We start from the raw sequence: 13,766 nt of genomic DNA on the forward strand, positions 1-13,766 counted from the left end.
ATTTATATTTGAACTATTATTGCATTTGAATATTTGCACCACTTAAAGAATTATTTTGTATATCTATAATTATATTTTGAGTGTTGCGAGCATAGAAAAAAGAACATGCGGGGAGTTTGGTGCACATGGTTGGATACACGCTTCCATATATTGTGTCAGTGGTCTGTTGTTGTGTCCGATTTGAGGTATGATGGAGATCCCCTAAACTCCATAGAAAGGGAGGGGTTTAAGAGCTCTGATATGCCTTTACATGGACCCAACATGTTAGCATGTGAGGATGATGTCTCCGGCCTCGTCTTCGTGTCGTTTGACCGAGACTTTGGTGCCTTCTTGTCGGCAATGCATGCATATGGAGGTAGGGATTCGGCGATCATGATGGGTGCTTATTTTTATGGTGCTAGTTACCCTTTCTTACTCCTCTCGCCGCGCCTCCACACAATTCAGCGTCTCCGCATTGAATCATTAAGCCGCCGCAGCCGAACGAACACACAATCTAGTGCTACACATAGTGGCAGAGTTAGCGGAGAATCAAAGGAGGCAGAGAGAAAATATGCATATTGGGGGAGGGCAAATGCTATACTCTTCTTAATCCAAGCATTTAATTCTCTTTCCTTCACTAAATATGCTAGGACGCACCCCTTCAGCAATGCATGTAGCTTCGAGTTACAAAAATATATTTTAAATGCATGTAGCTCCGCCACTGGCCGCACGACGTCGATTCGACCCTTCCTTGTGCGCCACGAGAGTGGTCACATGTTGAAAATAGTGTTATTATAATTTTATTAGGAAATCTTCACTTAGCTTCAAAATATTCATGCATTTTTTTTAAAATCACACAATTTTTTATATAACCATTTATTCCTAAAAAAGAAGAAAATAAAAAAGAAGCGGAAACCGAGCATAACACGGTTCCTAGAAAAATGAGAACAAAAAATGACAAAAAAGAAATGGAAGAAAAAGAAAAGAGAAGAGGCAAAGAAAAAAACTCGATGGAGAGAAACGAATAGAAAAGCCATTGGAAAAACTAGGCTGCTAATGGGCCGAACCAAGTCGGGAGCCTTAGATCCGGGGTGGTTACGCTCGACCCTCCCCCGCCCCGTCACCCTCGGTCCGCCGTTGTTTCACATCGCATGCTTTCTCATTGGCCATCTGTCGCTCACGCTGGGCATAAAACCCGTTACCCGAAATACCCGAACACATTTTTGGGTAACAACTCTAGAAACCCGAAATTTATTAAGGAAATTCGGGGAGCAACTAACGAAGGAGTACTCCTTCGGGAGCCCCCGCAGGGGCACCTGGGGTGTGCTGAGAGTGCATCACTTGGCGTGCTCTAGCCGCCGCCACATGGCGTGCTCTCTCCGACTTTTTGTTTTTTATTTCCCGTATGTGTTTTCGGCTTTTTAGATGTTTTTCCTTTTTTTGCCTTTTCGGTTTTCCAATCGTCTTTCTTAGCTTTTGGACAAAAATTTTTTGGCGCGAAACAATGCTTTTTTTGTTGCTTCTGCGAGAGGCAGATTCCATGGCCGTGCCTCTCGGAAACAGAAAAAAACGTGTCTTTTTCCTTCCGTGAGAGGCACGGATTTGCTTCAGCGAGAGACACGGTCGTGCCTCTTCTGGAAAGGGAAAAAATGCTCATGGTTCGGTTTTTTTCATGAAAAAAAAGTTCATCAAAACCTATCAACAGAGATCTAATTTTGAAGATTTTTGATGCGAGGAATCTAGCGGTGTAAACGGTTCGAAATTTGGATGCACGGTTTAAAAGATAAAACATTTTGAATAATCGGATCTATGAAAAAAGGAACTGCTCGCAGGTCGTGACAAGTGGCTCACTGCATGGTTGCGCCATGCAGTGCGTCTTGTCGCAATCTGTTGCAAACAGTGCCACATAATTTGCAATGATTTCAAAAAAATTCGGATTTATAGTCCCGGTAACCCAAGAAAACAAGCCGAGTAACTCAAAATTAGGAAAAATAAAAGCCCAGCAAAGTCGCTGCATGTAGCGAAGGCCCAGCCCAACATAGCATAAGGCCTGAGTTATCTCGTGACCTAGTCCCCGCCGCCACACACACACCACGGCACCAGCACGGGCCGCAGCGGCACGACGCCCTCTGCCTCGTTCCTCGCTCGTCGGCGGCTCGGCGACCACATCTCCCATTCCCCCCTCCCGAATCTCCCACGTCTCCCCCCCCCCCCCCCCCCCCCCCCCTCCCGAATCTCCGTTATTTTTGTTGACAAAATTTTCGGGTAAACCCGAACGCCCACCCGTCGCCAAGCCCCCGTCCGCCGTCGCCGACCCGCAGTCTCCCTCCCCTCCGCCCTCCCATCCACCCGAAACCACCCCGCACTGCCGCCGCCGCCTCCCCCCTCCTCCTCTCCTGTCACCCCCCGGCTTGCCTGTGTCGCCAATACCCAGCGGCGCCAATCGACCCAAAGCGAGGGCCAAGGAGGCGACGACGCCCGCGCCCCTAAAACCCTAGAGGGTTTCCCGTGGCGATTGAGCCAAGAACCGGCGAGTTCGCGCGCCTGGGCCGGGCTTTTCCCGGCCAGGACTGACATGGTGAGTTCTTTCGTGGCCCCTCGCTAATCCAGGTTTCTTGATTCGACGCGGAAGGTCGGTTTCTCGATCCGCTCTTCTCGGCTGACGGTTTCGCCCTTCTTGGATTTCTTGTGGCGCAGTCGTCGGACATCAGGAAATGGTTCATGAAGCCGCACGACAAGAATGCCGGTGCGGCCAAGCCCTCTGCCGCCGGCGCCGCGCCGCCGGCGGCCAAGAAGCCCGTGCTCAGCATCCCCGAGAAGGCTGCGACATCTTCGGTAGAATGCTCACTTTTTTCTTTCTGCTTCTTCGTTCATCTGGTTGGTTCGGTGCTTTTTCTAGGTCTTCTTTAGCGGTTTGTTTTCTCTAGCATCGCTGTCCAGGATTCAGTGCATCGGCTCAGCAACTCGATTTTCCTCGGTCCTACAGTTTAGGAATCCTAGATTAATGCATTTCCTGCGGCAGTAGCCCAACCATAACTGCTAAAATGCTCTATTCTTTCTGCTAATCAGTGTTGGAATCTTTTGTGCAAACCATACATTAATATCGTTATATATAGATACAGACCACCCAAAAATATTCTAGATTTGATTTTCGCATGCACTGTTTATACAGTTTAAGAACTGACTTTGATGTTTCATGTCTGGTTGTGCACCATGAGTCCATGATATAAGAATGTATTGGCAGATAGTACTGTCAATCAGATTCTAAGCTGGGTATGTTCTTGTACCACCGTCGCAGTTAGACCAATGGCTCGCTTTAATTCTCCACTGACCTAAATTATTTGATGTCCCCCAGTTTATATACGTCACCTGTAATCAAATACTGTATCTGGATCATGCAGGTGTCTGGCAATCAAGATGCTTCAGCTAGAAGGAAGACAAGCAAGTACTTTGCACCCAAAACAGAAAAAGATGCAGATGTTGCTGAGAAGAGTTCTTCTAAAAGAAAACTGCAGAAAAGCAGCGAGGACCTTGATGATGACATCAAGCCTTTCGCAGCAAACAAGGCCCTTAAGGATGAAGAAGACGACGACGACGACTTTGTGGCGCCTTCGAAAAAGAAAACTCCAGTGAAGCCACCACCATTAAAGAAGTTGAAGGCTGCATCTAATGATGATGACCAGGACGAAAGGATGGATGAAGATGCCGAGACCCCTTCCAAAGCAGCTGGAAGGGGAAGGGGAAGGGGAGGAAGAGGAGCAGGAGCAGCCCATGGAAAGACTACGAGTCATGATGATGGTGGTGGGGAGGACAGGATGGATGAAGATGCTAAGACCCCTTCCAAAGCAGCTGGAAGGGGAAGAGGAAGGGGAAGGGGAAGGGTTGGAAGAGGAGGAGGAATGGCTCATGGGAAGACTACTAGTGGTCTTGATGATGATGGTGAGGAGGATAGGATGGATGAAGATGACAAGACCCCTTCCAAAGCAGCTGCAAGGGGAAGAGGAGGCAGAGGAGCAGGAGCTACTCCTGGGGGAAGAGGTAGAGGAGGGGGTGGGAGAGGTTTCATGAATTTTGGTGAAAGGAAGGATCCCCCTCACAAAGGGGAGAAGGTAATTCATAGTTCTTGTCACAAGTTTCTGAAATGCCCAACCCTAAACTGTTCATTCCATGTTCTGAATGGTTCAACCCTAAACCGTTCATTCCATGTTCTGTAGGAAGTCCCAGAGGGTGCCCCTGACTGTTTAGCTGGTCTGACATTTGTCATAAGTGGTACCCTTGACAGGTGCGAGTTACTTTCTTCATTTTTTATACCGAAGTGTTTTGTTTTCTGATCATGCAACGGCCAATGCACATAATTATCTTAACACTTCCAACTTTCTTTATTGAGATGATCTGGCCAGTAAATAATCATAATTTTCTGTTTATCTGCAGTCTTGAACGGGAGGAAGCAGGTGATCTAATAAAGCGTTACGGGGGACGTGTTACCGGTTCAATTAGTAAAAAGACGGTATGTACTATAAAAGTTGCTGCTGTAAGTATTAATGGCTTATATCTTTGTTGACAACATGACATCTCGCTTGTTGGCAGAGTTACCTATTGGCTGATGAAGATATTGGGGGAGTGAAATCTAATAAAGCAAAAGATCTGGGGTATTACTTGATAGCTTTATTTTGAGAAGGATTCTGTAAGTTTGTTTTTAATTGTCACTGCTTGATACATGCTCACGTTTATTGCAGAGTCCCGTTCTTGACTGAAGATGGTTTATTTGATATGATCCGGAAATCAAAGCCTGCAAAGGCTCCTGTAAACAAACATGAAGGTAACAGCAATTCAGAAAAGCTACTGAAGTCACAGACGAAGAGCTCTCCAGTTAAAGCTGAAAGAAGAGGTAACCAGGAACTTTTAAATTGTAATGCATCTATAGTTTATAGGACAAACATAATCCTGCTTAATTGCATTAACCTGGAACATAATTACCGTGGTAGTTCACTCCTAACTTTGTACTCCCTCCGTCCCAAAATAAGTGTCGCTGATTTAGTACAAAATTATACTAAATCAGCGACACTTATTTTGGGATGGAGGGAGTAGATGTTAGGTTGATCCTGCAAATAACATGCCATTGGTATGATTTATTTTCTTAACATTGGCATTTCTCATGTTGTTGATGCTTATGCATATCTTGATTTTGAATTTTTAGCTGTCGATCAAGTCGGTACCATGGGCAAGAGTACTCCCTCAAAGAGTAATAAAGAAAGCAACTCCACCAACAACCAAAAGGTCAAGGTTGTTGACCGCGGTTCTTTGCAATGGACAGAGAAATATCGGCCAAAAGTTCCAAACGACATAGTTGGCAACCAATCAATGGTGAGAAATTCTGCATTTTGGTTATTTTGGTCATGTACATCTATGCACACGTTACTTAGTATGAAGGATTGTTTTTTTCCAGGGAGCATTGACAAACTTCTAATGTATATAGGTTAAACAACTTCATGATTGGTTGAAAAGTTGGGAGGATCAATTCCTTCATTCTGGCCAAAAGGGCAAAGGAAAGAAGCAGGCCGATGGTGGAGCTAAAAAAGCTGTATTGCTGAGTGGACCTCCAGGTATTGGTAAGACTACAACTGCAAAAGTTGTTAGTCAGATGCTTGGATTGCAGGCCATTGAGGTGTGTCTTTGTTCTTGCATACTTCACTTATTTATCTTTCAGGTAATTATGTGTTCTTTATTTACCTTTGAGTCATAAATTTAAATGAGTAATGTATGCATAACAGGTTAATGCAAGTGATAGCCGTGGTAAAGCAGACTCCAAGATCGAGAAAGGTGTTGGGGGGAGCACATCAAATTCTATCAAAGAGCTTATCAGCAATGCTACTCTGAATTATAGTGACAACCGGTCTGTACTACAATATCCTGAACTTTTGCACTTTGATTTATTTTTATTGTTATATGAAGTGTGGAGCAATTTCACAGGACAAAGAAGCCTAAGGCTGTACTCATCATGGACGAAGTTGACGGTATGTCTGCTGGTGATAGAGGTGGAGTTGCTGATCTTATTGCCAGCATCAAGATATCGAAGATTCCTATAGTTTGCATTTGTAATGATCGTTATAGCCAGAAGCTGAAGAGCCTTGTAAATTACTGTTTGCTACTCAACTTCAGGAAACCAACAAAGCAGCAGGTTATTTCATGCCACCATATTCTAATGATTGATGTAAATTATTGTTTGCTTTCCTACTATTGTCTATTACCCTATTATTGCCCTTACCTGTGACAACTGAACTGCTGTTCTCAATTGCTTGCTGCTACCCAGTTAATCTGATAAAATCCGCCTTCTTAATGTTTTTTCTGAACATAAGAAAACTTGGTTATATTCATTTTGGTATTTTTTTTCTAATTGTTGGCAAAAGTTGCTTCATTTTTGACTTTATGTTTTTTCTGGTTTACTTCTCCCATCTCACACTATATATACTAATACGGGGCAGGTTCAGCACTTTTTGTATTTCTAACAAAAAAACTGTTTTGGGGTTGGTTTTAACTTCTGTACTCAACAGATGGGCAAGAGGTTGATGGAGATTGCCAGAAAAGAAGGCATTCAAGCTCAAGAGGTGTGTTCAATATGTTCTCAGGGTTCTGTTCTTATTGATGATCAAAACTTCAAAAAAAGTGGAAACATAGCTCAACTAATTCAATACTAAATCACTTAATATTCTTTGCATATTTCACGTTCAGTTGCTAATATATGGTTTCTCATCTGCTAGAATGCAATGGAAGAGCTTGCAGAAAGAGTACATGGGGATATTCGCATGGCACTCAACCATTTGCAATATATGAGTCTCTCTCAGTCTGTGGTCAAATATGATGATATAAGGTTGCGTCTTAATAGTAGCTCAAAAGATGAAGATATCTCTCCCTTCACGGCTGTGGACAAGTATTATTCCTTCTTTTTAGTATATCAATGTCATTCTATGGAGTTATTTAGAATTTTTATTGTCAGTCGTTCAATGACCTCTTCATGTTTATTGATTAATTAACGTTTGGTGTGAAAGTACATACCCTGTCTAATTATAGAAGTGTTAAGGATTAACAAAGTTTTCCGATCACTTACTCTGCTCGCCCTATTTTGATCTTATTAATGCAAATGTATTTGATCTAGTCATTTCTTTTGGGGATGGGTTACTTTTTATTAGCATTGGGAACATATCACATTACAGATATACAATAGACCCGAAGTGGTCTGCCCCTTCCCCGGACCCTGCGCAAGCGGGAGCTACCTGCACCGGGCTGCCTTTAAAAAAAACCAAACTCCACCATTTTCCTAGTTTCTACTGTACATCCGTTGGAAAAGTACCTGACTTAAGTACATGATGATGCTGGTGCTGATGATGTTGAGCTTCATCTAAAGGTTTCATTTGTTGCTAAATTGATTTAGGATAAAATGTTTGTACATGTACTGAGATGCAGCCCTAGAAGCGGTCAAAAGAAGATGACGCCCTAGAGATCTTGGTATTTTTAGGAGAACAAGACTCAGTAGCTTTTTGTAATGGCTAAGCTCCCAACTAGTTTAAACACTTGGAAGTTAGAACTGTTTGCCCCTGCAATTAATTCGTCAGTTCGCTTTTATCTTTTTTATATAGATTTAGTGAGATTTAAGCAGAGCAAATGATATTTTTTCATTCACTTAGTTCCATGCTCACTCCTGTCTAATTAAATGTATCTATGCTTATACTTGGTTAATTGCTTGAATGGCTTTCAAACCTAGTGTTCTTCATGGTTATTTATTCAACTTTCAGGCTATTTGGTTTCAATGGTGGGAGACTAAGGATGGATGAGAGAATCGACTTGAGCATGAGCGATCCTGATTTAGTTCCCCTTATTATCCAGGTTTTGAATCAAATTTGTTTTTGTCATCTGTGCAAATGTTAATCCTTCGTGTTTGCATCATGATTTTTTTATTACTATGTATTCCTTTTCTGTGTACTGAATGCAGAGCTACTTATGCTTGTATAATTGTAATGAAAAAATTCCACTTTTCAAGCCTGAACTATGGCCAAAATTCACTTTTCAACTGCGAACTCTAAAACCGTTTGAATAATTTGCTTTTGTTTTTTATTTTTTCAGTTTTGCTTGTTCATGGTGGCAACATGCCAATAATGTGGTTAGAGTTCATGGTTGAATTTTTTTTTTGAAATGTTGACTCTTTTAATTTATAGTAATCAGTAGTCTGTCATAGTGTGCAATTTAAGTGTTGAGCCTAAATTGCATCTATGTTTTTTGTTGCAAATTTAGGTCTTATTTGCTTCAAGGTTGATCATACCACAACTAACCCTTAGACAATACATGGTAACTGAAACCACAAGTGTGGCGGAAAGTTATGTTTATGTGGATGAGAAAGCGTGGCAAGCCATAACTGTGGCTAGAAACCAAACACACACCTAACAAATTGTAGCGTGCCTAAGGTTATCCATCAGACTACTTTTGTTTCTTGACTTTTTTTGGATTGATAGGTACAATAAGTCAATCTACAAGACTGCGAGTAGGTAACCATGTCACATGCCACACCCCTAAGCTCTATGAGCTAAGCTCCACTGCTAGTGATGCTTGGAGGCCGGTCGCTCTTGCTGAAGCCCACAACCGTGCCTCTGCACTGTTAGTGCATCATCTAACTTAGGCTAATATTTCTGAATTGGTCAACATGAAGGCATTCCCATTTCATAGCAATGCTGTTACAGCTTCGCATATGTTGACACGTTTCTCCTGGAAAGCTTGGAAGCTAGCTTTCATTTTTTCTTTTCAATCATCTCAGTTATTATATGAAAGAAATTCCAGCTATTAGTTGCTGTATTGAACTACACATGATGGTTGAGTTGGCCTGTACCAGAATTGTGTGCAAATATGTGCTTTAGGACTGCTTCTGTCTTTGAATTATTGTGACCCTAGTTGCTTCTATCATTAAGCCTGGTTATATTCGCGTGCTAATATGTGCCATTGTAGGAAAATTATATCAATTATCGGCCTAGTGCCGCTGGGAAGGATGACAGTGGTGTTAAAAGAATGAATTATCTTGCCCGTGCCGCTGAGTCTATAGCGGACGGTGATATTGTTAATGTGCAAATAAGAAGATATCGACAGTGGCAGCTGTCCCAAGCTGCTTGTTTGGCTTCATCAATAGTACCGTATGTGCATTGATCTTTCCCAATGGTTAATATGTAGCGGTATTGATTTATTCGAATGTTTCAACACAGTTTTCTAATCTCTTTCAAAAAATTTCAGTGCTGCTTTGATGCATGGAAATAGAGAAGTCCTTGAAGCAGTAAAGTTCAAACCCTAAGCATCCATTACTACTATTGAGTATATTCTATTTTTTCTGAATTTTAGTAGACTGATTTGGATACTGATTTTCTGCAGGGTGAACGAAACTTTAATAGGTTTGGTGGATGGTTGGGCAAGTACTCAACTACTAACAAAAACAAAAGGCTACTGGAAGATGTCCATAGTCATATTCTTGCATCACAGCAAGCTAATTTGGATAGGTGGGTATAGTCCAAAACTAGCTTGCTTTCTGCCGAATCCTACTTTGTTAAGTTTCTGGATTAGTAGTAAAATTGGTACTTATCCTGGAACCACCAAAACCATGTTTCACTGGTAAAGAGTAGGGTACTTATGTACATTGATTGCTGGATTATCGATATAGATCAGAGAACAAAAAAAAACAAGCCAATGATTTTCTTGGCTAATTGTTTTATTACTTGTAACCATGATAAAATGATATGGAACTTTCAGCATGAGTTAAGGACCACATTATCATCTGCTAGGAAAAAATATGGGCCATGGATTTCTTTTAAGTGGCCAGCCAACTATTAGTTGCTGGACATGGCTTGCTCATTTTCCAATGTAACTACTTATGAACAAGTGCCTTAACAGTCAGTGAATTAGGGGGGGGGGGGGGGGGTGGGGGGGGGGTGGTGCCTTACCCTTCTCTTAACTTGCCTTGGTCACATCTTCGAGATGGAAGATTATGATTTTCTATTTCAAACCATGTAAGCTGAAAAAACAGATCGTCTTTGTGTTGTAAACAACTAATCATTTACCAGAACTCAAGATCCTTTGACAAAAGTTGTAATTTGAAAGACCGTAAAGGATCTGTGCTATAGTTTCATTGTAGTCTCAGTCTTGTAATTGTTGGGATCTGCAGGGAGGCGTTGAGGCTCGATTATCTCACTCTTCTCTTGAGACAGTTGACTGACCCACTGAAGACAATGCCTAAGGTATTGTTTATCATAACCTTTTTGGACTATTCTTGATCATTCACTCAATGAGTGAAGCATAAAATTGATTTTTTGTTCAAAGCTTCCATAGAAGATTCATCGAAATATCATATGTCAACTGCTGCATTTGTTCAAGCATATTGCTGCATATTGTACGAATTGTGCCTTGACAGGTCTGCTCCTTATGAGGAAGTAATGCATGATGAATTGGCTAATTATAATTTTAATAAAAAGAGGAGAAATCTTATTTTTTGTTATTTAAGGATTTTGTCAAGAGGCTAGGCGGGGTTTGACACACAAAGGCTTGCAACCTTGCATGCTTTCTCAATTCAACTATTATCATCTTAGAATTAGTATTTCTTTTGTTGGCAAAATATGCACTCTGCACGCACACTATTGGCTGTTCGTTTGCAATGCAGTAATCACGCATGGCATCTCCCATGGGGAAACCTTTATCTGAGAAATCTGCCTGTGATCTTATGTTTGTAATTTCCTGCAGGAGGAGGCTGTCCAAAAGGTGGTGGAGTTTATGGATACCTACTCTTTAAGCCAGGAAGACTTTGACACGCTTGTTGAATTATCTAAATTTAAGGTTGGTTATTATTCTAAAAACTGCCTGATGGTATTCATTAACTGTCTCTTTGAGTGGCAAATTAGTTAATAGATAATACATATACTTAAACGTATTTGGTTTAATGTAATGTTAAAGTTATGCATTGTAGATATTCTAGATGATGTAAACTATGTTGCACTGTGCTAATTATTTTGAGAACGTGTTTGTGGTAGTTGCATCTGCAACTGTTGCATTTACTTTCTGTGTAATGTTTTCATAGTTTGCATCGTGGGAGCTATAAAAATTGCTTGAAAACATCAGTGAAATATGAAGCTTGTGATGTTGTGGAAATGTGGACATGATAATTCGTGCAGTAGTGATGAGAATACAGAGGTTAAAAAATACAACAAAGAAACAATAGAATCTACTTGGTCGGACAATGTATGTTTCAGTATCGTAGTATTTGCCATCAACTCCACAAACTTATGTAGTTTGTCAAAGATTAGGTCCTTTATTTGTTTTGTGGTGCATTGTTGTTCAATTCAGATCTTTATCATTACAACCCAGTTCACTGCTCAAATTAATTTGTTGAAGCATCCAAGCAGGATTCTTAGTTGAGCAATGTTGTTTCAATGTAATTTGATTACCCTCTTTCCTTTACATGGTGCTGAATATATTTTTGTTCTGCAGGGCCATCCAAATCCTATGGATGGTATTCAACCAGCTGTCAAAAGTGCCTTGACGAAGGCATACAAACAAGGAAGTAGCTCTCGTGTTGTTCGATCAGCAGATCTAATAAATATTCCGGGCATGAAAAAAACTTTAAAGAAACGAGTGGCAGCAATCCTGGAGCCATTGGATGAGAGTTTGCCTGAAGAAACTGGAGTAGCATCTGCAGAAGGTGATGAAGAGGAATTGTCTGATGCTGAAAATGATGGTACGTGCTTTTTTCTCGGTAAATGGATATATTGTACCAAAAGAGAATCTTTAATCTTTAATGCTTGTTGTTGTACATATTGATTAGTGTGTTCTGTTTTAGGAATATAAATAAATCTGTTGACACAATGGGTGCCAGTACTGCCACAGCATCTTCGTATGCATTTTCGTTCGTTATTTCATCTGTAACATGCCATACAGTATGTCTTTATCTGTAATAAGACTACGTTTTGTCTGTACTTATTTGCTCCAAACTTCTAACATTCAGTCGGAAGGATCACAGTGGTCAGTCAGGCTCTTTTTTTAGTTTGTATTACCACCAAATTCAGGCCTACTCCCATGTAGTTTGTTCTGTGAAAAGTGGGATATCAGAGTGCAATATCTGTAACATGCAATGCACGGCTAGAAGAATTATTTTCTGCAGAGTATTGTTGCTGTACCTAATATATTCCTACTTGCATAAAAGCGTACATGGGTTTGCAGCAGGGGCAGAAATTCAATGAGAAACATGGAATCTGGTCTTCAGTCAGGCTTATAGATCTGTCGCAGATGCTAGCAAATTTCTCGGTGCCTGATGCTCTTTTCTTTTCTGGGTACACCTAATGTTCTTTAGTAATGCTGGAAAACCGTTGGGAGGGTCATGGAATTGTTGTTCCATCACAAGAAACTTTGTCTTCTCTGATCTTGGAAATGTTTGTGTAGCTATGCCTGTCAAATAAACCAAACAGTGCTGTGTTCATATTTATACACGCCTCATATATAGCATCAATGATGTAATTTTGGATGGTAGTTTTTTGTATCACCGCTGTACTGATCGGCGCAGCAGAGTCATACCTAGTTTATTTTTTGTACTAGTCAATTTTCAGCGCATTGACTGCTCCTGTTTTTCTTTCAGATGAACTTGTGCCTGGTGACTCGAAGCCAAAACTGGACCTGCAGAGTGATAATAAGAAAGGTTATTTGTCATATTCTGCCTTGTTTGATATTGTTATTATCGTCAGGATATATAATAACTAATTTATATGTTGGATTCCACTCGCAGGAATTCAAGTGCAGCTCAACCTGAAGAGCAATGGCAACGGGTCGAGCGCAAAGAAGGCGCCAGCAGCAAGATCAAAAGCTCCTGGGTCTGCAGGGAAGGCTGTCGGAGGCTCAGGCGGGAAGCGGAAGAGGTAGCCTACCGCCGCCGCACAGTAAGTGTCTAGTATGTATATACTATACCCAAATGTCATGTGATAATACCTGACCTGTCAATCGTCGTGAGATACATTTGATCTGATCACTATGCTGTTGGTTTCAGATGATGACTGGCTGGAAGCAACAGACCCCAGATAGTTGGTGGTCTCGTGTTTGGTTTCTCCTGTTACCCCAGTTGTTCCCATTTGTAGGGAAACCTGTTTTGCTTGCAGTTCATTTGCTCTTGTGTTTCTCGCCGCTGCCGGAGGGGCTTGTTTAGCGTGTGAGCTTTTTCTCCTGACGCAATCCGCTCTGAATCTGAAACGGTTAGGTGTGTGTATTTTTCAGAGATGTAAACCTGAAACTAGAGAACATCTGGATGCCTGGTTCTGCCTGTTCCCACTGAATGCTCGTCTAGCTTGCTGTAGATAACATGGTTGTAACACGCGAAAGGACGAACATGCAATCTGCTGTGATCTTCTGTTGTGTTCATCTCGTAGTGTGAGCTTGGTATGTCTGATCTGGGTTTGTGGTCTGAACAGCCCACGGTCGCTCTTTCTCGTACAGGCGTGGTGTTGGCAAGGTCGCCCTTGCTCTTAAGCGTCGTTGAGGAGAGATTAGCAATTAATATAGGACTTGGTGTTGGTAGGACTTTTAGGACTTTGCGCAAGGATGAAATCTGAATGGTCCATTCATGCCAAGAGATTAGCAATTAATATAGTGACTGAATTAATACCCAGACAATACACAGTTTAATTCGGCAAAGTACGCGTACATGAGTTGGTAGATAGTCATCTTATGGAGATGGATACAAGCGAATCCACAAGCAAAATACTGCCATGACTGCTTTGGCATGT

The 13,766-nt window shown here is 41.5% G+C and overlaps 1 protein-coding gene across 2 annotated transcripts; it reads left to right on the plus strand.

Annotated features, from left to right (window-relative positions):
• Positions 1-2,198: 2,198 nt before the first annotated feature.
• On the plus strand, positions 2,199-13,390 carry RFC1 (replication factor C1). Of its 2 annotated transcripts, XM_087537797.1 has the most exons (24): positions 2,199-2,557; positions 2,677-2,727; positions 2,764-2,814; positions 3,381-4,088; positions 4,194-4,261; positions 4,411-4,486; positions 4,567-4,628; positions 4,716-4,867; positions 5,177-5,343; positions 5,456-5,644; positions 5,751-5,872; positions 5,950-6,157; positions 6,531-6,584; positions 6,738-6,907; positions 7,770-7,860; positions 8,971-9,152; positions 9,250-9,289; positions 9,385-9,509; positions 10,172-10,244; positions 10,744-10,836; positions 11,488-11,734; positions 12,629-12,688; positions 12,776-12,926; positions 13,034-13,390. In XM_087537797.1, exons 1-23 carry the CDS (start codon positions 2,555-2,557, stop codon positions 12,907-12,909), a joined length of 3,126 nt encoding a protein of 1,041 aa, XP_087393923.1. In that variant the 5' UTR covers positions 2,199-2,554; the 3' UTR covers positions 12,910-12,926; positions 13,034-13,390. The 2 variants fall into 2 exon arrangements, with proteins under 2 accessions (XP_087393923.1, XP_048545488.2); XM_048689531.2 differs by having other exon boundaries at positions 2,677-2,814.
• The last annotated feature ends 376 nt before the right edge of the window (positions 13,391-13,766 follow it).

This window comes from Triticum urartu, chromosome 7A (genome assembly GCF_056163025.1).
Source record: "Triticum urartu cultivar PI428250 chromosome 7A, HENAU_Tu73, whole genome shotgun sequence".
In the NCBI taxonomy this organism is placed as follows: Eukaryota; Viridiplantae; Streptophyta; class Magnoliopsida; order Poales; family Poaceae; genus Triticum; species Triticum urartu.

Coding starts and splice junctions, on each gene's coding strand:
- RFC1 (XM_048689531.2), top strand. Junction 4,629..4,715: donor AATAAAGCAAAAGATCTGGG/GTATTACTTGAT, acceptor CGTTTATTGCAG/AGTCCCGTTCTTGACTGAAG. Junction 5,645..5,750: donor TTGGATTGCAGGCCATTGAG/GTGTGTCTTTGT, acceptor TATGCATAACAG/GTTAATGCAAGTGATAGCCG.